At 44.8% G+C, this 21,803-nt stretch overlaps 1 protein-coding gene across 1 annotated transcript in view; it reads right to left on the minus strand.

The window, feature by feature from the left end:
• Positions 1-18,705, minus strand: part of LOC106748267 — a 24,107-nt gene extending 5,402 nt beyond the window's left edge. Inside the window, exons 1-2 of the mRNA XM_014626631.1 lie at positions 18,247-18,705; positions 1,496-1,859 (exon numbers count right to left, since the gene is read on the minus strand). Of these exons, the coding sequence (XP_014482117.1) occupies positions 1,496-1,859; positions 18,247-18,472 (590 nt within the window). The 5' untranslated portion in view covers positions 18,473-18,705. The remainder of the gene's footprint in view (positions 1-1,495; positions 1,860-18,246) is intronic.
• Between the last annotated feature and the right edge of the window lie 3,098 nt (positions 18,706-21,803).

Raw genomic sequence — 21,803 nt, forward strand, 5'->3', positions numbered from 1 at the left:
CCCCCCCCCCCCCAAACCAGGAAATTCTCGAATGAGAGATGACACGGTGCCAAGTGCTGATCGCTCCGGTCGTAATTCCAGCAGGGAGTACTGGAAGCGCTTTTGACCTGCGACTTGGAAACACTGACCCGAATGCACGGATCGCTCAGCGGTCGCCTCGTCCTGAATCGTGACTCGATCGCGGGCATAACGATCTACAATCGTGACCGGGATCGTGACTTCATACTGAATGCACGAACGTGCGTAACCGCGCACAGTCACCTCTCTCGGAACGCGAAGATGGAGAATTTCTCTTTTCTCCTCCCGGATGTTCCTCGGAATCGGGAAAGACGGCTCCTAGCGCCGGAGCATACACGACGACCTGACGATCACGGGGCACGAAAAAAATGAGAGAGGAATTCGCGTTACCCGACATAGGAACGAACCTAACGGAAAGCCGGCGAACTTTACGCCCGAGAAATCGTGAGAAAGATTTTTGGCACGTTAACAACACTAAAGATACATAAAATTTAATGAAACGATCTTCTCTTTAGGTATAACATTGGAAGCGATCTTTAAATCGTTACGTTCTACATAAACGCTGCTACTTTTTTTATATTTCTTGCACACATCTTACGTAAAAGTGAGTGCAATATAAATATAAATGCGATGAATATGCGCTACTTCGTTTCACCATATCTAACAGAAGTTTAATCGAGATATATACAAATTTTTCTGCGATCTTTTCTTCTTAGGCCTCTGAATTCGATTGAACTGAGATATTTTTGAGATTTTCCTGATTACAGCATTAACACAGTCGGCACGTACTAACTACTGGATTTCTATATCGGATAAATATTGAAATATTTACGCTAATTAGACAGCTAGAGATGCTAATCTCGAAATTTTTTATCGTTCTCGTCGCACTGAGTCATGCTCCAATTAATTTTTGCGCGTACTTTCACCGTGTAAAAGCACTTATAATTCTGTGCGACCGATAAAACATAATGAGAAACATTGCGGAGAAAAATCAGCATTTTGTCGGTTTATAAAGTCAACTAATCGTACAATTGACATTTCGCGCGCTCAAGTATGGCAACATGGACAGTAACGGTATGAGAACGAGTTATTTTGATAGGAGATTTTTACACAAATATAATTTTCCCAAAGAAAATGATACCAAAGGCCGTAGTTTCAGACTCGAAAAAATTCGGATTTTTTTTCCATTTTCGCCGCGGGTGAGAAAAAATTAAAAATAAAACGGGAATTTTCTATTTTCCATGGATTTTTTTGATTTCTCTCCGAGGAAAAATTGAAAAAGAAAAAAAGTGGTTTTTCCTTCAACCGTGCCAAAAGTATCCTAGATTCCTCAGTGTTTCACAATCTGGAAATCGAGTGAAAAGTTTCCAAGATCGACACGGCATCCCCTCGACTCGTCGACGAGCCCCCGTAATACACCTCCTTCGCTCCGGTTTTCCCAGCGGTCGCGGTAATCGCGCAACATTGTCATTCTCACCTGGCGTTCTGCCGCAAGACCTTGTCCCGGCGAAATTCCAAGAGCGCCTGTTGCAACCGTGTATTCAAGATCGAGGCGAGCCTCCTCGCGGTGGACTCCTTGCTGCAGAGAGCGGCGTGGCACCTCAATTCGGGCCTGAGCCTGCGACCCTCGTGCCGGTATACCCAGACGAAGAGCCGCGGATGGGAGGCCGGGGCCGTGCAATAGGTCACACGGTGGGCCCAGTACTCGGTGAGGCCGTGGTCCTTTGTGGTTGCGGTCAGACCACCGCTGGTGACGGTCAACCTCATCGAGACGTCCGGCCTGCTGCTGCTCACGTAGTTCCGCCATAGGGTCGACACGGGCTTCTCGACGCAGCCTTCACCTACCGGCACAAACACGAAGAGTGTGAACACACTCGGCAATTCCACAGACTATCCGGCCGTCTCTCTATTACCCGCTTAGAGCTACGTAATGTAAGAGCTGTTCCGGAATGATATCTTACTAACTATGGGAGCTGCTTAAAAGGATCAAAGGGAGCCTCGACTTAAACGAAGGCGTGGCTCTCCCAGCTCGAATATTTTAATTCCCGTCTAAGGCCTCGGCTCTGAGATACGTGTAAGTGGAAAGTCTCACTTGTAACTTCAGCAGACGTTTACTGCGAAATTGAGAATTTACAGCAAGACATAGTGTCTCTTTTTTTTTTTTATTTAATTAAAAAGACCAGTAGCTAGGATGTGTGTATCTACGCAGGGGAGAGAGCGATCGTAGAACCACCGTATGTTCTTGACATGACAGGTTCTTCTTTGGGATTCATTCTAAAACGGAAGTCCAAGTACGAAGAAGGTTATAATAATTTTTTAATTGCAAGAGGTTAAAGTTAATTAATCGTACAGTTGACATTTCGCGCGCTCAGGTGTAGCAACACGGACGGCAATAGTATGAGAACGAATTGTTTTGAGAGAAAATCTTAATACAGATATAATTTTCACAAAGAAAATGATGCTAAGAGTAGTTTCAAATACTCGGCAAAAAATTCGCGGTTTTTTCTATCTTTGTCGCAAGTGAACAAAATTGAAGGAAGAAAACAGGATTTTTCCATTTGTCCGCAGACTTTTTTTCGCTTCCTCTCCGAGAAAAAGAATGGAGAAAAGGTATATTTTTTTAACTATACTAAAAGTAATTTGGATTTTTTGTGTTTTACGATCTGGAAAACATTTCGTGTGTTCTCACGCAGTAGGATATAAATTTTCACCACATTCGCCGTGGATTATTATTATTATATTACACGCCTGGTATATAATCTATTTTATTTTTCGAATTTTCGAAAGAATCCGCTTCATCATGACAGCACCCTCATTACCGTCCATGTTGCCATACCTGAGCGCGGGAAATGCCAGCCGTACACGATCATATATAGTTACTTTTAATCGCTTATAATTTATAAAAATCGCCGTAGCCTCACCATTTTCCTACCCGAACTTTCGTCTTAGAACGTCCCGAGAAGAGAATCTGTCATGTTAAACATACACACAGTGATTCTGGGGTCATCCTGGGTATATCAATAAATCTGGCTCGATTAATGTTTCGCGAGGAATTCGGCACACGCACAGGCCTGGTGTCTCAAGGTTGAGACACTTCTGCCTCTCTTTAAGTGTAAACAGGAAAAATGGAGAGAGAAACGAAGAAAACGTGAAGATTCGTAGCTGAAAAGATCAGGCTGGAAACTGTGTTTGTTCTGTGCGAAGAAACGAGCGCGATTCGTCATCGTTCGCAAAACAAAATCGTGTGAGTGTGTGTGTGTGTATGTGTGTGAGAGAGAGAGAGAGAGACCGTTCCTGGTCACGTATTATGTAATTTAACGTTATCAGCGAACATAATCCGGACGCTCAGGAATGCCGCTTCTCCGCGTAGTGTCCCGGAAAACACGCCGCTTTAGCGAAGTGTGTCATCTCAGGACGAACCTACACGCGGTGTGCGCGCGTGCTGTACACACGTACGTTGTTACGACATCCTCAGCCGCGGATTGAGCGTACGGTGAGCGAGCGCGAGAGAGCACGGGACGTGCCGGCACGTGTACGGATGAGAAGAGATCACCACGTTCCACGTGGTGTACACTCCGAGGCTTATATCCTGACTTTCGATACAGTTCGATTCGCCGTGCGCCTCGGCTTGGGTATCGCGTTATCAATTTAGAGATACAGGAAACGCAAGTACAGTTACTTAGAGTTCGAAAGCAACTCGAGCCGGCGGGCGAAATAGAAGGGGAGGGACAAGGAGAGAGAACACACGGAGGAGAAAGGAAGAGAGGGAGATAAAGTGTGTGTGAGAGAGAGAGAGAGAGAAAGAGAGAGAGGGGAGGGGGGAGAGAAAGGTGCGGGTCGAGCAGGTAAAAAGAAAGACAAGGCGACGTTCGGGACAGGTTCGCGAGCGTCCACCAAGTCCGAGTCTCCCGACTCGATCTGCTATTTGCGAAAAAAAAAAAGAAAGGAGAAAAGAGAGATAATGACGCACGATTCCTCACCCAAGCCTGAAAGTGGTTTTCTGTACAGAGAAAAAGGTCTCTTTGGATTTAGTGCTTCTATTTATTTGACTGAAATTTGTTCCAGAGAAACGACACATACGGAATATGATTTGCCTCGAGTAAAAATTTGGCTGTCTCAGTCGAGAGAACTCGATTATTTAACCGAAACGAGCGATGTTACGTTGAAATAATAACTTCCGACCGAATAAAATATGATCTGGTCGCGATAAATATGTAAGACGAAACGAATCATTTCTTTAGAAAATTATCTTTCGTCTCAAACAAATTTTTCACTTAATATGGAGGTATTAAGTATTCGTTGAAGAGTCTAACAATCGTACTCATTGATGGAAACATTAGTTTCTTCGGAGCACGTGAATGATGAAATTTTGTGTTTGGACGCGATAAAATTGATTAAATTTGAAGAAATCCTCTTCTCAGCGTGCAAAAGCGCACGGCGGCGCGTCGCTTACGATTCCTCATCGGTGTTCGATACAGGCGAGATCCGACTGATTTGCATTCTAATTAGCGAAACGATAAATTAGAATCCGGCTCAACTGGACGAACGTTGTTTTGAAGCGGCATTTTTTCATCCGCGTTCCCCGGGAGAGGCTTCATCCTTGCGACGATCCTCGCGAGTCTCGGTGCGGTGCAGAGCAAAGCTCCTCCGTAATTACAATACGCAATGCAAACTGATTAATTACCGGCGAATAAATTCATTGTACATGCATGTAGAAAAACGAGAGCGCGCGGCGTCACGCGCTAGAGTGCGCCGACTCTGTGTGTGTGTGTGTGCGTCGTGTGGCGCGAACTGCCGGTGCCGGTCAAGATCGATAATAGTAACGTAATTGCTGGTGGAAGAGTATAAAACGACTTTCCGAGGCGGGATAAAATGCACTTCCGCATTTTTATGCGGCGTCGTGTCGATTGTTACGCAAATAAAGCGTTACACGTGTGATCCTTCGACATCGGACGCTGTTCTTACGCAGACGATGGTACGATCACGATAGAAGGAACGCAAATACGAGGGTGGATGAAATATAAAGGGGCCTTTTTAAATTGCGCGTCCGTCGGCGGCGTGAGGGGTGTCTGCAACGTTTTGGACATGTGGAGGGGGGGGGGGGGNGGCAGTAATAACGTTTGGCGCGCCACGTGCTTCTTACTCTCGGCTGCAATCACGATGAGCGAGAAAGAGGTGCATCCCGCAGTTGCACAACGTGTTATTATGGAGTTTCTCGTCAACGAAAATGTAAACGCTGCTGAAATTCTTCTGCTGCAGAAACTTTGTTGTTACAGAATTTTGAAGAATAAAAAGCCACGGAAAATAAAATGTCAAGATTACTTTCCAAATCTCCCTTATCTCTCCTGTGAGTTCAAGTGACTAAGAAATATAATTTCACCACTGATCCTTGATATTCCTATTATCATAAGTCTCTGTAATCTAACACAAATATGACAAAGAATAATTAATATCTATAATAAGAATAACTAATACACACACACACACACACACACACATATGACTGTGTCAGCACTATTATTGATAACGACTGCTCTTAATATAACAAGCGTCTCTCGTATGATGATTAAGTAGATAAGTAAATTACGTTCAAAGCTTTACAAGGGACTGGTTGGTGTAGGTAAAGAAACAACGTGGAATCGAACAGCGTGAGTGTTTATTTAGAGCCACGTGCTCTTCCACGAATCACTTCTGGAAGCATGGGTGACTAAAGAGCGTATTAATTTTAGCTGCATTTAAGCGAACAACCCGTTGATTTCGCGAAGCGAAATGAAAGAGGAAGGGGGAGAGAGAAAGAGAGAGAGAGAGAGAGAGAATCGGTCATCGATCGGGGATTATCGAGCGGGATCCTCGAAGAACCGATCCGTTATTTCGAAGAAGATACGATCCGAAGGCGTTTCTAATAGTCCCTCGACGTCGTTACGTGCGATTCGCGCGAGTCGTCCGCGAGTACCCACGCAAAGTCTTCGCGCCAGTCACGCTACACGCTGAGATAATTGCGGAATTTCGTTTTCATCTTCGGCACGAGACATGGTCATTAAGAGTACGATCTATCGAGGTCTCGTGTTTAACATTAAATTGCGTCACACTGATTCTCCAATCACCGAGCGTCCCAGAAAAATACTGCGTTTTATTCTCGAACTTCTCTCTCTCTCTCTCTCTCTCTCTCTCTCTTTCTGATACACGAAGAGAAAGCACGTGCGTGCCGACGACGACGACGCCTCTGTTGATCGAGATCCGCGTCGCAATCGAGCTGTGACCGACTCTGTTCGGATAAAAAAAAAAAGAATGCGGAATCGAATGATCGGCTGACAACGGCGGTTCCGGTATGCCCGCCTAATTTACGCACAGGAAAAGCGTTCTGCATTCACTGAAAAACATTTGATTCCGAGCGTGTCCGGAGAAAGCGCGGGGAGATTCGATATAAAAGCAATCCGTTGCAGGTGAAACGACGCAGCGGCCGCAGAGAGACCGTTTTTAGTTCCGCGATTATTCGTCAAAATGCGAGGAATCTTCCGGCGAGAGCGGAATTCTCAAAGGTCTGCGAACCTTCGAGGAAAGATTCCTCCCAGTTGGTTCCACCAAGCGAGCTCGATCTCGATGGAATTTTATTTCGCATCGTTCGGATTGTTCGTTACATATAGGAAAGGGATCGGTTGAATTAATATGACGAGCCGAGTGCGTCTCGGTCGAAGGAAACCGAATTTCTGGCTCTAAGAAACGAATTTATACAGCAAGGAATAGTGTGTTAAATTTCACGCGTTTTTCTGCTAATTTAACATAAGATAAATATGTTGGAAAGTAAGACAAATATTATGCCAAAAATTGACACCAAATTAATACGTTAATCGACACTAAAGTATAAAGTGCGTTATCTTAACACTTACAAATGTGGAATATTGATACAACGCAAAATGTTGAAATAACATAAAAACAATATGTTAAATTAACACACGTATGTTAAAAATTTAACACAAAAATCTTAGCTCCTACTGTGTTATATAATTAAAGATTTGACACGGGGACGAAAATTTCGACGCGGGGGCAATCACGAAGAAAATAGCATCGATTTAAACTTAAAAAAGAATGACGAAAAACTCAAGTATTTTTCAGTATTTTTAACGAAGTGATGTATTTTTAAATCACCAAAGTCGATGACGAACTTAATGAGCGTCGGTAACGTAGATGTGAGACCCACAAAATATTATATCATACAAACACTGACACGCGACTTTGTTTCTATTTTTCACGTATAAATCTCATGTAAATACACGTGCGATATAAATATGAATGCGATGAATGTCCGCTAGTCTGTATTATCATATCTGACGGAAAATCCAATCAAGAGCTGTCTGAATCCATATTAAGCAATGCTCCAATTAATTTCCGCGCGCACTTTCACCGTGTAAAAAGCATTTGCAATTCTCTACAGCCAATAGCAGGTAAACTTTGCAGGAAAAAAATCAACGTTCCGTCGGTCAAGTTTCCAAGTATGACGTTTCCCTTGAGGGAATCCTACGTATCTTCCCGGCATGACCGCAAATTCGTCTGTTACTGTATTACGTTACCGGCTGCGCAGAATGAAAAATCCTTCCGCACAATACAATACTAACAAATTTGCGGACAAATCGCGTCTCCGGGATCCCCATGAGCGTTTCCACTTTGAACACCCCAGTTCGCGCGGCAAGCTGCGTCGGGATTTCGCCATCGGGGAATCGACGGGAAATGAATGCCGCGTTAAGGATTCGCCTGTGAAGCCCATGACGGTCCGTCGGATCGCGCGGGTACTGCGATCGAATTATTGCGAACGGAAAAACAGACGGTCTGGAACGACGCGGAACAGGAAGCGAGAAAGAGAGAGAGAGAGAGAGAGAGAGAGAGAGGGCCGCGCACCGGAGTACGACCGCGCTCGTCGGGTCGTCACGCCGACGAGCGAACGCATCAGCGTTCGGTATTATCCAATTAAAGGTAATGCCGACTGCCCGTTAATTTTTCTCCCGTTAGCCGCCGCCATTATGCCGCGGCGGCCTTTTGTCCGTGCGCCTTCTTCCCCCCCGGATTTCGAGAAAACGGCGCGCGGAACGTGCCCGAGACTTTCCATCGAGAAAACACCGGCTGGTTCGCATGACGACGACCGACGAGACCGAGTGTCGCGTGCATTCTGGCAGTCGGACGATGAATGAACGTTATATGGATGTAGGGTAAACGGTACTACAGTGGACTCCTTTTCAGAGAGTCCGGTTGGACTAACCTGTCGGGAGGAAGGAGATCGCCACGGAGAAGACGAATTTCGCGAGAACGGCGAATGTGTTGTCAATGCAGTGACAGCGAAACAACGTTCGTTTAGACAGCAAAGAAATTCGTCCGGACGGCAAAAAGTTTCCGTCGAGAGTGGCAAATCTTTTCGCCGTCCGAAACGAATGTTCTTGCTGTCCGAGCGATAAACGTCTCCCTTAATTGTTCTGTTTATTACGATAACGAGCCTGGTAGAAGCGTACGCAGTTTTCTTAGAGACCCATCTAGTTACTACCTGGTATCGATGGATTCTCATTAGTTGCAACAATACGATGAGTAGGAGAGATGGACGAGAACGTGACAGTTTTATTCGGCGGCTGAATCAAGCTTGGCGGACCTGGTTTCCAGCTGTGGGAGTTGAAGATTCGGCGCAAGGATAAAAAAAATTAGCCGGATTAACTAAATTCCAGTTGAATTATCGGTTAATTTTTATATGCGAAAGTTAGTTTTCAGCTGTGAGAGCCGATTCTTTATTTTTCCTTCGTATCGGATGGAAGCGCCGTGTTCCTCGTCAATGTTACCTTGGAACCGAGTTATATTATATTAGAATAGGAACAGCTCTCAGTTTCAGATGAATTTACAAAGTTCGGGCAAGGATGACAGATCGAGGATGGACTGCAACACGCGACTCGACTGCCTTGAGACGCAGCGGTGAGCAGATGAAAAAGAAATCATCACGGTCGTCCCTATTGCGCAACGAGGGTCCTCGCAGCGAGATGCTTCTGCATATTCTCTCCCGAGGTCTCTCTCCGATGGAGCTTTCACGATTGTATCCCGAACAAGACTCGGTGTAAGGGGCAAAGGAAAGAAAACGGAAGACACGCCGCGGAGAGACTCGCCGGTAGAAATTACTTTCTCGCGAGACCGTTTCCGTTATCACATCTGGAGAAACGACGGGATGGAAGAGGAACACTCTTCACCGGGGGGGGGGGGGGGGGNNGGGGGGGGGGGGGGGGGGGAGACGAAAATGTAACACGTTTACACGCGCCGATTTGTTCCTCTGCCGGCATACGTAATGCGGAGTATGACGGAAGAATCACACGCCGATACATCACGTTCAACGAAACGCGCATTAATCATCCCGCAAGAGAGAAGTGGAAACCTTCTCCCGGTGGAGTGTAACTGTATACAGTAAACGTAAACGATATTAGCGGTGAGATAAAAACGAACGCCTGACGCGCGCGTAAAAATATATTACTTATTAGTATTTATGGATGGTGCAGTAATAACACGGAAATGGACTCGCGATTATTTACTAGCGTGTTACTCCGGAGGCGCGAAACGAGCCTCGCCAATTACACGATGCGCAATGTTCCAGAAGGTCGTCGGTGGGTATTCGTTTAAAAAAAAGCGCGTGTCCATTTAACGAACGTAGCGAAAACCCCGAGAGAGTTTACGACCGCGTACGCGACGTACGTGACCGCGCAATCCGCATTACTTTTGCCCGCTGACGTTTACTCAATTCCTCGCTCGCCTCGATTTTTGCGCCTTTTTTCCTCCCGTCCCGCGAAAAAGAGCACGTCCTCCGGACGTTACTTCGGCCTGAGGAACGCTCGCGCGACACGTGTCCGCGCGGCTAATCGAGATTCGCATTATCGTTTTTCTTTTTTGCTTTTGCGCAAGCTGAGAAATTGATTCTAAATTGAAATTATTGTCGTTATCAGCGGCAAATTGTGACATGCTCTTTTTTCTCTTTCTTTTTTTCTTTTTTTACCAACGGTTCCGGGAAGATCGTACGATTATTTCTTCAGAATATATTATCATTTACGAACCATCACTCATATACGCTTCGCACGAGATACGTAATTTTCGCGCTCGATGTGTGTGTGTGTGTGTGTAAATGAAAATAAGTCGACTAACGATAAACAGCGTCGCAATTGAATCACAGTTCGTTATTCGATAACGTTTTTACTTTGATTGATAAGGGATATTTTTCTGGATCCGTGATTTCAAGCACTCGATTTAAAATGGCGTGATAATAAAAATCACGTAGGATCAGAACGGATAACGTATTCCCTTTTTTATTTTTAGACTCTCTTGTTCTAGTAATTACTTTAGCCGGACTTGAAAATAACCTTTATGTATCTTCGATATAAGTTATCTCGAGTGACTGTCATTTCGCTGGAGAAAGCGGAAGTCTGTTGTAATGCTGAGGGGGAAAACGATTAAATAAACGGAACGAAGCTGAATATCGACTCGTGACTGTCACAATTCGCGCAATTATTTTGCATAATCATACATGACACTAAATAACAACAAATGACATACATATGCAGCGGAATAGTAGATCTTTCTAATCAGTTCTGCGATAAATGACGATTTGGCTGCGAGTTTCAGAGAATTTCAGGATTATACAATAACGCCACAGTTGAATACCATATAAGTAACAAATTAATATAATAAACGCATAGTATATTACGGGTAATAAATGTGACAATTACACGTTATGTGTGTTTAATGCGAAGATCACGAGAAAGAGTACGCTGAGCAAATAAATCACATCGACCGGAGAGGAAAACGTATTAGCTTAAACGTATCGTGTAATCGTAAAATATTCCCAACTCCAAAATTCCGTTGAATAGATCCTCAAAAAATTGAGCGTTTGTGTCTTTAAAGGTATCGTTCGGCAAATATCGGGTTTTAAATATTCAAATATATTCTCTACATGTTCAGGAAGCGCATTAAGCTGTTCAGAATTTACTTGTGAATATTTTTCTCGTGAATTAAAACTCGTTGAGTTTAAAAAAATAGATAATAAAAAAAAATTGAAAATACACATAAATATTCTCGGTTGTTTCAAGCGAGCTTTAAGAGGCTACATATACACCTGAGCGGTTCCGCTCAGGTATATATTTCATTATCTAGAATGTAACGGGTGTTGTATTACTGATTGTTTTGACGTTTGTCACATCAAGACAAATTTTTCGTACAATAAAATCATTTCGAGCGAAAGCTTCTCTTCAAAAGAAAAAGGAAAAAGTCCCGAAAGAATTAATGCAGCCGAATGTTCACACGAATGTCCCTCAGTCGCGATGACTGAGATACTATTTCCTACCGTCGAGTTTTCATTCCTCGCCACCGAGTATTTTTATCCGGCCCCTATCCCGTTGCAGGAACTGGGTTCTTTTTCTTTCCGCGTAAAAAAATCGCATTAATATAATTCACGCGATTTCAACATCTCGGTTGTAACCGAGATACTTGATTTACGAACCGGCCGCCGCAATTCCCGTACAAAAATTCACAACTAATAACGACTACCGACCAGTAACGAACGAGTTCTGAGTCGTGCTTCGCAATTTCGCAATGTTTCCAGTAAACGACAAACGAGAAAAATGAAGCGAGCGCGTGATTAATGAAGAGCGGAACACGTTTTGAGGTTTCTGATGTCTAATATAAATACAACCGGCGAATGAAAAATGTATAATGTCGGCTCTTCACGCTTTACTGGTATAATTCACGCGACTTATTACGACACGTAGGATTGCGTAAGACCCGTTAAAGGTGGAATACGACGGGACGCGTCTATTACTTTCCAGCACCGTCGCGCGATTGAATGCAAGCTAAGTGTGCAATCTTCAATGTCGCGTGAATCACACCGTGGTGACTGCGAGAGAAACGATTAACACGTTATGTGTGTCTACCACCCAGAGAGAGAGAGAGAGAGAGAGAGAGAGAATTCCGCGCGACAAAAATACCTTCGCGGAAAGCAGAAATAAAAAACAGCAGGTGACCCTTTTCAATGCTGAGTTTCTTGCGACATTGATCTTGCGAGATCACCGACTCCGATATCAATCTTCCGCTCGGCCCGGTAAAGAATTTCTCTATTGCGAAAGATACGCTTTCCTCATTTGTAATGCACATCTTAAAAGTCCATCAACCCTTTAGTGCGCATATTTATTTTCCCAGAAATTTGAGCTTTTTAAAATATCTGTTCGTGATCTTAAGTCTCGGAAAAACATCGAAAAAAACTCGTTTTGTATATCCGGCCTTTTGTTGGTAAATATTTAGTGTTTGCATATTAAAAAAAAAAAAAAAACGTGAATAAGCAACAAACGTGGGAGAAAACACGACTTGCTGTTTCAGATACGTAAATAGAGAGCTGGAAATACGTAAAAACAAATATAACATGAATATATGCATTATAATTTTTTTTTTATTAATACGCTTGATAAAAACACCACCACCGACACGCTTTCGATCTAACCTCGATCGTTCGATCGACGATAAAAAAACAACCTGGTACATTGAACAGCGGCGGCATTTAGCAATAAAAGCGCAAAGTATATTTGAACGACGTGCTTTGCGGATGTGCAAACTCGCGCGTTAAATTTCAAAGTTCAACGGAGACAGGAGACTAAGCGTCAATATGTGCGGCTTTGCATTAAAACGGCGATTACTAAAGATTGACATTTCTTATCTCTCAATATTGCTGAAACTTGTAGTTATCATTAAAAAAAAAAAAGTAAAAAAGGAGTTTAACTATCGTTAATTAAAATAACGAACGAATGCGATAGAGGGAGATTACGGAGATTTCTCATCTCAATTTTAAATGTTTTTCCTAAAAGAACAACTTGAATCTGCGAACTTTTAATACATATACACGCACACACACACATATGCACAGAGTGGATAAGATCCTAAAATAGATCCTTCCGATCAGTGGTTCCGCGATAAATGGTTGCAGTGTCAGACAGAACTTCAGGATTGTCCAAAAATATCGCGAAATACCTTACTGTCTATGGCCACGTAGATACGGCTTGTTAAATATTCAGATAGTTTTTTGCATAGATGAGTACCCCGTACCTGAAGAGCGGTATAATTTTCGCCCGCGGCACCCGTACGGTCGTTTCCTTTCGGAACACAGTATCTTCTCTCGGCTCCGCGAGAGAGGGAGAAAAAGAGAGAAGAGAGAAGAGAGAGAGAGAGAGAGAGGGAGAAGGGAGGCCCAAAAATGCACGGAGGACAAAAGAGTCTGCGCGATCGTATTCTTCCAAAAGGCGACGCGAAGGTCGACGAGAACAAGTTCGAGGTAAAACTGGAAACCACCGGTGCGATTTCGATGAAGGACCTGTGTGGCGACGAATACGCGGGGTTTTCTTGCAATATACTTTTCTTTATTCTCCGAGTCACACACACATACACACGCGCGACCTCGGCAGGGCCCGGGGACCGTTAACCCTTTCTTGCCGAGTGAAATCGTAAAGCGCGTGTCTGCAACGTGCACGTGTCCGACAGGAACGGTATATTCCAAAATGATAAACGATGAAGCTCTTTTTATGCTATTGTTAGACCGCGAGAGTGTCGTATTTCTCGCGTCCTCCTCGGGTTCGAAATTAAAAGCGCAAACCTGTTCCCGCGGATGGGAATCATTATCAACGCTTCAATTGGAAGTACGCTCGGACCGGGCTTAATTTATCCACGGAGATGCATTAAATGCACGGCGAGTTACAGGAAAGAAATTTTATCGTGCACACGGAGAGAGGTGTTTATTATTAGCGAGAACAGCGAGATCAGCCGCACCACGCCTCTGACACGGTCTTTGATGCGTGATGTATCGGACGTGACGTAAATAACTATTTTCTATACTGAGGAGAAGAAGAAATATTTTATATCGCGCAGAATTTTCAGATTTCATTCTCCAAAATTACTAACAAAAATATTATGTAACGCATTATCGGTACAAAGTGCAACTGCGATCTTTACAGATTTCACAGGTTCAAACGGAGTAATTCGATGATAAGACAGATACTCGTCTCGATAATAATAAAGCAGGATAAACGGCTTCTCCCAGTTGGAAATCTTTTCTCAGCCGGCGCAATGTTTCGGAGGCAATTCCGCGGGAACGATATTTTGAGCGTTATTTCTTATTGAGAGCAGCGATTCGGGATGTTACCGCGTATCGTCGGTGTGACTTAACCAATTCGCGGCTGGAGACCTCGAGAACGCTGCTCTTGCTTTTAGAGCCCAATATGTATCGGCTTGTGTTGATCAAAAGTACAAACGCGGAGGTTAAACTTGGAAGCACGGGCAAAGCGTTGCGGTTATTTGTAACGTCTGCGCTCACGCCACGTATTTAGCGCTGAATATACGGCTAATATACGGCTTTCGTGTTGATAGTGTTCCCGTTGCCTTGAGAAAAACTCACCAGGCGTGATCTGCGCGCGAAAAGCAATCGCCAGGAGTATTACTAACAACCGCCACCGGATATCGCCGATAAGCATCGGCTATTTGTATTCAATCCCGTTCGTAGTTTTCGTCTACCGGACGGCCTACAGATGAATAAAAAACCTAACGACACTCATTAACTGTTCTCCCTTAACTTGAAATTCGATAGATTTAATTTTAATGCTCACGTCAAACAACCCGTTCTGAAACAGCGAGAATAAAAATGTGAAATATTACCAAAATCAAAGTAGTCGGGATTCACGCTTTGCGCGTTATCTCCTCGTTACTTCCTCACCGTCATCCCCGAGGAGGAAACTTCAAGGAAAATCCCCGGTCTTATCTCGATAACTCGTTCCGCGAGGCGGACGGAAGATCCTGCCGAAGGATCCCACGAGGCCAGACTGGACTTCCCCGAGCGGCGGACAACACCTCGCTCTTTGTATCACCCCGGCATCGTATTAACCGTAATCAGTGCGAATATACTCGGTATATCGAATTACCAGCGGTCTCTTCCGATTTCTCGCCGTTCGCGCCGGCCGATTCCGGTTGGCGGCTCAGGTATTACCGCTAAATACGGACGCCATAGCGTACGCGACCGCTATTCGAGCGCGCGTACGTGCCTCACGGCAACGTAACACACACACACACACACACACGTCGGCACTCGAGGCAACATTCCGCGGTCACCTCTCGCGCGGGGTAGGGGGGACAGCCGCCGAATTAATTAATCGCCACCGAATAGGCGTTAGCGAATCCACGTACCGTAATAATGGCGGTGGCCGGCCGATTAAGGCCGACCCAGTCCGAGCGGGCGAAGATATGCAGAGAAAGTCGAGGGAGGCCGCGCGCGTACGCCTATGTCCGGTCGTTGCACCGCGCGCATTGCGATTCCTCCTGCTTTTTGAGCTCGCGCATGCGATGATGACCGGCCACAAATGTCAGAGCGGAATTTCATCGGAATCGTTCACCGGCCCGATCAGCCGATCTCCTCGGCCGTTTCCTCGGTTCGCTCGGAGCGAAGCCGGAAGGCGCGTACGAGTCGCCGTCGACGTTCCGCGTGTATGACAATAAACAACGAGGGCGACGATGAGGGGACGCGACACCGAAGGTCACGTCTCTTCTCGTCTCTCGTTGTCATGCGAGCTGCGCGCGTCCGAGATCGCGCTTTCTCCCGAGCGCGAATTCCTCGGCGAACTCCTCTCTCGGAGTAGGTTTCCCGAGACTCCGGCGCGAGAATTCGCCTCCGGTGAACGAGATGGCCAACCACCTTGACTGGGGCTTTAAAGGCCTCGGCTGTTAAATTCGGATTCGGAGGCGTACACGTCTTCTTGCGGACGCATCGAGTTCAACTGTCCGTTGATCAAAGTTAAACGCTTTCACCGAATCGAAAGTCGCGCGATTAGCGGATAGATAAGAGACGTCTCATCGACACCGAGAGGCTCGACCGCTTCCATGGGAAAGATATTTCTTTTATTTATCTGTTAAATTGAATCTCTTCTAATTAATGGAGCGTTAAAGTGCCTGATTAATGGGGACGTCGTAGAATCTCTTGCCAAGAGTTCAAGACCGGTGCTTTTCTAGTCGGATATATCGATGATGTATTGCCTGCTCTTTCGACGAGAAAGTCATTGAGAAAACGATACAAATAAAGTTGTGCATCTATATATGAAAAAAAAAAAAAAAAAAAAAAAAAAATAGGGCTAAAAAAAGCGATTGTACTCAGTTTACTTTCCTTCCTTGAAATGGTAGTCATCTTCAATAAAAGATAATTGCTTGGTAATAGTCTTAAAATTTACCCGTAATATATTTTAGAAAAGCTCATTATCGAATGTTAATGATCAAAGCAACACGAGTGTCCAGAATGAAATACATATCCAAGCGTTGGATACTCTTACTTCACCTGAATGCGGTATATATTTTCCGTGTGCGCCCTTCGGGCGTACCGGCTCTTCTCGTGAAAATCCGAAAACTCATCGGACGAACTTATGTTAATTGAGAGTTTCATCGTTCGACACGTGTGACACGTGTGTCGCAACTTTTACTCCGGCATTCGTAAGAAGCGATCTGCAAAACACAGACTTCGAGCGAGCAAACCGAGAAGAGTCCGCGAGGTTGATTCTCGAGGTTTTATTCACCGGCGTGGTCGCTTCGGAAATAAATCTCTCGGCCGAAGGAAGCTCTCTCTCTCTCTCTCTCTCTCGCTCTCTCGTTCGCTCGTGCGCGCGCGAAAGGGTGATTTAATGGCGGGACGACGGGTGAAACCCGTATGCAATGAACGCTCGACCGATACGGAATTGACGGTGACCTTGCTTGCTGATGCACCGGCTGCAAGAAGTATCGCGCACTTCCGTCTGGTCATTCATGCGCCAAGGCTGGACACGATCGGGAGTGCGCGCGCGTACCCGACGTTTATCTATCGCTCTTAATTGCCGCTTATCTAGGGGCTTAATTAACGATGACGGATATGCCGGAATCCGTTCCCAATTTTTCCATCCCGGCATCCCCGGTAACGATAGGGCCGCCGGTGAAACGGCTCGTCGGCGAATGAAATATCGACCGTTACCCCCTTCCCCCGGCGAAAGAAAAGCACGCGCAGCACCCGCAATTTGCATAGACGTTTATAAATAAATGCATTTTTCTGGCAAATCGCGCGATCCGGTTTGCGACATGGCTACCTTGATGCGATAAACTCGAGCGGTTTATAGTTCAATTAATTGTGCAACACTGTTGCGATTAATGAAGAAACTCTTCTAGGTCGTAGGTTTATTAATTTGCGTCGTCAACGTGATAAATTGTGGAATTTATGCTTTTGCGTAATTGCTGGAGTGTGATAATAATTGCACACGTACGTGTGTATGTGTGTGTGTGTGTGTGTGCATACTTGCAGTTCAAATAATCGTTCATCGCGCCCGCCTTCGGCACGACGACAGGACGCGTCTGAGGATTCATTATTTCAAATAACACATATTCCACCCCCCCCCCCCTCATTCTAACCACCGATTTAAATATATTTGTCAAGATAATTGATTCTAAGCGTTATCGAATGTTTGTACAACCCCTGCAATTTCAACGGTCCGATCGGAGGATCTTTCATAAATCTGGGGCTCGTAATTGCGTACCGACAGAATTGCATTCTTCCTCTTCACGATAAATTTCACACGGAGAAAAATAATGTTGCTGTTGTAACGTGAATAACCGTCGTCGCTGCTGCATATTTGTTGCGACAGCGATAAAATCTAGTTGATACAATGAAATTAGCGAATTATTCGTAATCAGAGCGGAAACAGTTTTCGCCAGGGTGGGAAATATTCTGCCGAGTGAATTTGTCCTTCGAGAACGAGTTCGTTCTTTTTTTTTTCTTCCTTTTAATTTACCGTCTTCCTATTACATTTGCTCATTGGTTCCTACAGCAAAGTAATTTGTAGGTGCAGTAAAATAATCTAACGAACGGCAACTGGTATTCTTGACGAGTCGTTTCTACTGTCCACGCAGCCGGCGGGATTTTGTCGCGACACCGAATTTACGAGCATAAAACTTGCCCCGCCAGCAAATTACATCCCTTCCCCGGTGCGCGCATTTTTTCCCCGCGTACATCCGCCTCGGGAAGAAATAATTAAACCGAATTGGTTGGTTGATCTTTTTCGATAAAAAGGACGAAAGTTTCGTAATCATTGAGCGAAGCAAGGCTCAATTAACGCTGGGATTCGGGAGGACGAATGCCTGCGGCAATGATCACAATTAGAAATTCTAGATCAGTCAGTCACTCACCCTTGGCCCATCCGGTCAGCACGTTTCCAAGATACGCGACCTTGTAGCAGGGATCGTACTCGGTGATCGAGGCGTTGCCTCGATGCCTCCTCCAGAGCCGGCCGAGTCCTCTCTTCAAGGACCTCAGCGTCTTCTGGCCGAACTCTTTGGGGACGCCGCCGGTGGACTCCACCGCGTCGTCGGTCTCGTCAATGGGGTCCGCGACAACATCGCCCATCGTCTTCATCCTCGCGTTTCTTCCCTCTGCCGCTGGTCCCTCGATCCTTCGCTCGCTCGCTCGCAATTCGCAAGATATTCGGTTCTTCTCGTTCGCCGGATCAATCGCTACATTGTGCCGCACGCTCGTCGTCGCCGTTCCGTCTCGTCGCTCGCGCGAGAACGAGATCTCGGCGCGAAGAGGTCGGCCCTCCTCTCGTCGTTTTCTCTTTTTCTTCCTCCGGTCAGGTGGACGAGAGCTCTTTCGAGGTCACGACCGGCGTCGGCGATCGAGAGAGGTTGCGAAAGCCGAATAAATCGTCGGCCGGCTCACCAGCAACGGCAGCAGTAGGAGCAGCAGCTGTCATTCGCCGCCTTCAAGGCCGTTTCTTCTCTATCGGCTTGCTCTCTCTCTCTCTCTCTCTCTCTTTCGCGCGCGCGCGCGCACGGGAGCGCACGCGAAAAGGTCGCAGCTTCGCAGTCCCCTCTATCACGAGACCCCGCGTGTCATCTCTCCTCTCCTTCCGGGGGTGCCAGCGCGCGCTCTTGCTCACCGGCGGCGAGGTTCACAGTGCGACTCTGAAACGGCGAGACAAGGGATTAAATAGGCTTCGACACGGCATAAGAGTACAGAAGGTCGATCCGCGCAGATAACGCGCAATCGTCGATATCGCATGACCGTGCATTTTCGACTTCCGTCGATGTTATATTTTCGGACCTGACGATATCGATCTGAGGCAATGCGTCATTTCTTCACTTTGGCGATAAGCACGACAGGAAAGCGCTAGGTTAGAATAAATTACCTGTTTTGTTGGCCTCTTAAATCAAATATTTCCAGCGGTTTGGGTACGTTTAATAGCTTTCGTAGTAATTGAAATGCCTAATTTGTAAGTAAATTATCGAGTGTAAAATGCTTTTAACGTTTCCCTGATTTTTACGAGTCTGACGATTTATAACCGTTCGACAGATTTCAAATTCATCCTCGGTCCGTCGCAATGTTGTAAAAGCCTCTCGAAAACGAGGTCAAGTATATAACAGTATATGACGAATAAATCGCGATGTTAGTGACGTTTAATAAAGATAAATATTCCAGATCAATCGCGGTATCGACGGTATCGCGTGCGCGCGCGTCAATCGAAAAATCAATTATCTCTCGAATATTTTCGCAAGGTATATATTCTGTCTCGTAATATCACACTTTGGAGTTCCCTCTTATGCAAGACATCAAGTACGTCACTTGTCATTTTTCGCAGAGCTCTGGGTGAAAAACTAGCTTAAATTATAATTTATCGCTATTAACATTATACCGTCTTTGATTTGAATACTGTTTTTCCTAACATCTTTTCGCTTTTTGCACACATGTATGCATAATCGACGTCAAATAATCGCCGATATGAATATGAAATAGCCGCGAAAAACGCGCGGCAAACCTGTGCGAGAGAGTTTACGAGGAGCGGCTGTCGATAAGAAAGTACACGAGGACGAGTGAAAAAGGGTGTGAAAAGAAAAAGAGTCTACGGTTAGATGAATTTTCAGTACAAGGCTGGCCTCGTGCCGCGTTCGCTTCAAGACCGTAAGCTGCACACGTGCGAACGCGCGTTCGTCCGGTCAGTTTATCTCGCCGGAAATTATGGTTTCACCGGAGGTCTTGCGGTCAGACGGTGCCGCGATCTCCGCCCGAAATCCGCTTATCGAGCACGGATATTCGCTCGCTTGAGTGCATCTCACTTTATCCTCGAGAACCTTAAGAGCTATAATAAAATATAGCCAGCGAATGTGGAAGATATTTTCACACAAAAGCCAATGTCGATTCTGATAATATTCTCACAACAATATCTTCAATCACGAATGTATTGCTGTCCTAAACACTTACATTACGATTTCTTATTCTACTACTCAACTCATTAATATCACGCAAATACATTCAATTTTCTCTCTTCCAGATGCATTCCTAAAACTAAACTTTCTCGTCTTGGCATTACTGTGTAATGTGTAATGTGAAAGGATGTGCGCGTGACGACGTCAATCGTACAACACAAATGGAATCGTGAAGTATATGCGTTGCCTCCATTTGTTGTTTCAAAGTGGTCAAGCTCTTACGTCAATTCAGTTGTTTACGTAGCAGTTAAGAGATCGATTCAATTGATTATTATTTAGATTATTATTCAGTTATACGTAAGAACGTTTTGCAGCACACAGTAGCCGGTCGCTATGGCATTTCGCGACGGTGTTGCGAAAGAAGGCAAAAAAAAAAGGAAAGAGAAAAAAGAAGAAAAACGCTTCCGGGTTCGTACGAGAAGCATTTTCGCTTCCTCCGATGCGTGTTTTCCACTACTAAAACCACCTACCCATTATTCGCCAAATACCACGCATTTTCACATCGCGGCCCTGCCACGCTGTTTACGAACATTTCTCATAATTGAAACATGCGCCTGCAGCGTGAATAATCGCCATTGTATAACCGGTGTAGTTGTACCTCGACAGGCGGACTTTTGTAGCTGCGTACAAAACGCGATTCTTGCCGCACTTCTTGCGTATATAATACGGAAGATAAAAATTACGACACAGCGCTGTCGTAACCTATCAACGCGACTTTGTGTCGCTGTCGAATGTAAATTACTCTCGCACTTTAGTTGACTAAAAAAAATTTACTTTGCATGTGGGCGAACAAATGTTTCGGTCTTGAGAACCAAAATTGGATTCTCCGAGACGAAAATGAAAAAGGTTTGATTTAGATTCAGTATTCCTATTTATTTGACTAAAATCTGTTCAGGTAACATGTACGAAATATTATTTATTTGAATAATTTATTTGAATAAAAATTTTATCTCATTCAAGTAAACTCTATTATTTAGCAGAAAGAACGCTATTATTTGAAATAACATCTTTCAATCGAATAAAAGATTGTTTGGCCATCCCATAAACATGTAAAATAAAACACAGAATTTCCTTGTAAGAAAATTGTCCTTCGTTTCAAACAAATTTTCCATTTAACATAAAGATACATATTCATTGAAAAGTCCAAAGACCGTACTTGTCAATCGAAACGTTAGTTTCCTCGGAAACTATGCCGATGGTGAGATTTGTGTTTGGATGCGATAAAATCGATGAAATCTGAAGAAACCTTTTTCTCGGTGTGCGCGACATTAATCTTCAATTCGTCTAATATCGTCCGTGTACCGATATCGATTTTAAACATGTTAATCTAGTCCGTTGTGTAAATCGTTTTTTAATGCACAAATAGCTATGTACGACGATGCGTCGCGCTCGTACTGTCTGTTTAAGTTTAGTTCGCACTAACAGTTCGTACTATCGCCGACCTTGAATTTCCCGCGAGCGAAATTTACGACCCGCGCGCATTG

This window comes from Dinoponera quadriceps, unplaced genomic scaffold, assembly GCF_001313825.1.
Source record: "Dinoponera quadriceps isolate SergipeBrazil2010 unplaced genomic scaffold, ASM131382v1 scaffold2600, whole genome shotgun sequence".
NCBI lineage: Eukaryota > Metazoa > Arthropoda > Insecta > Hymenoptera > Formicidae > Dinoponera > Dinoponera quadriceps.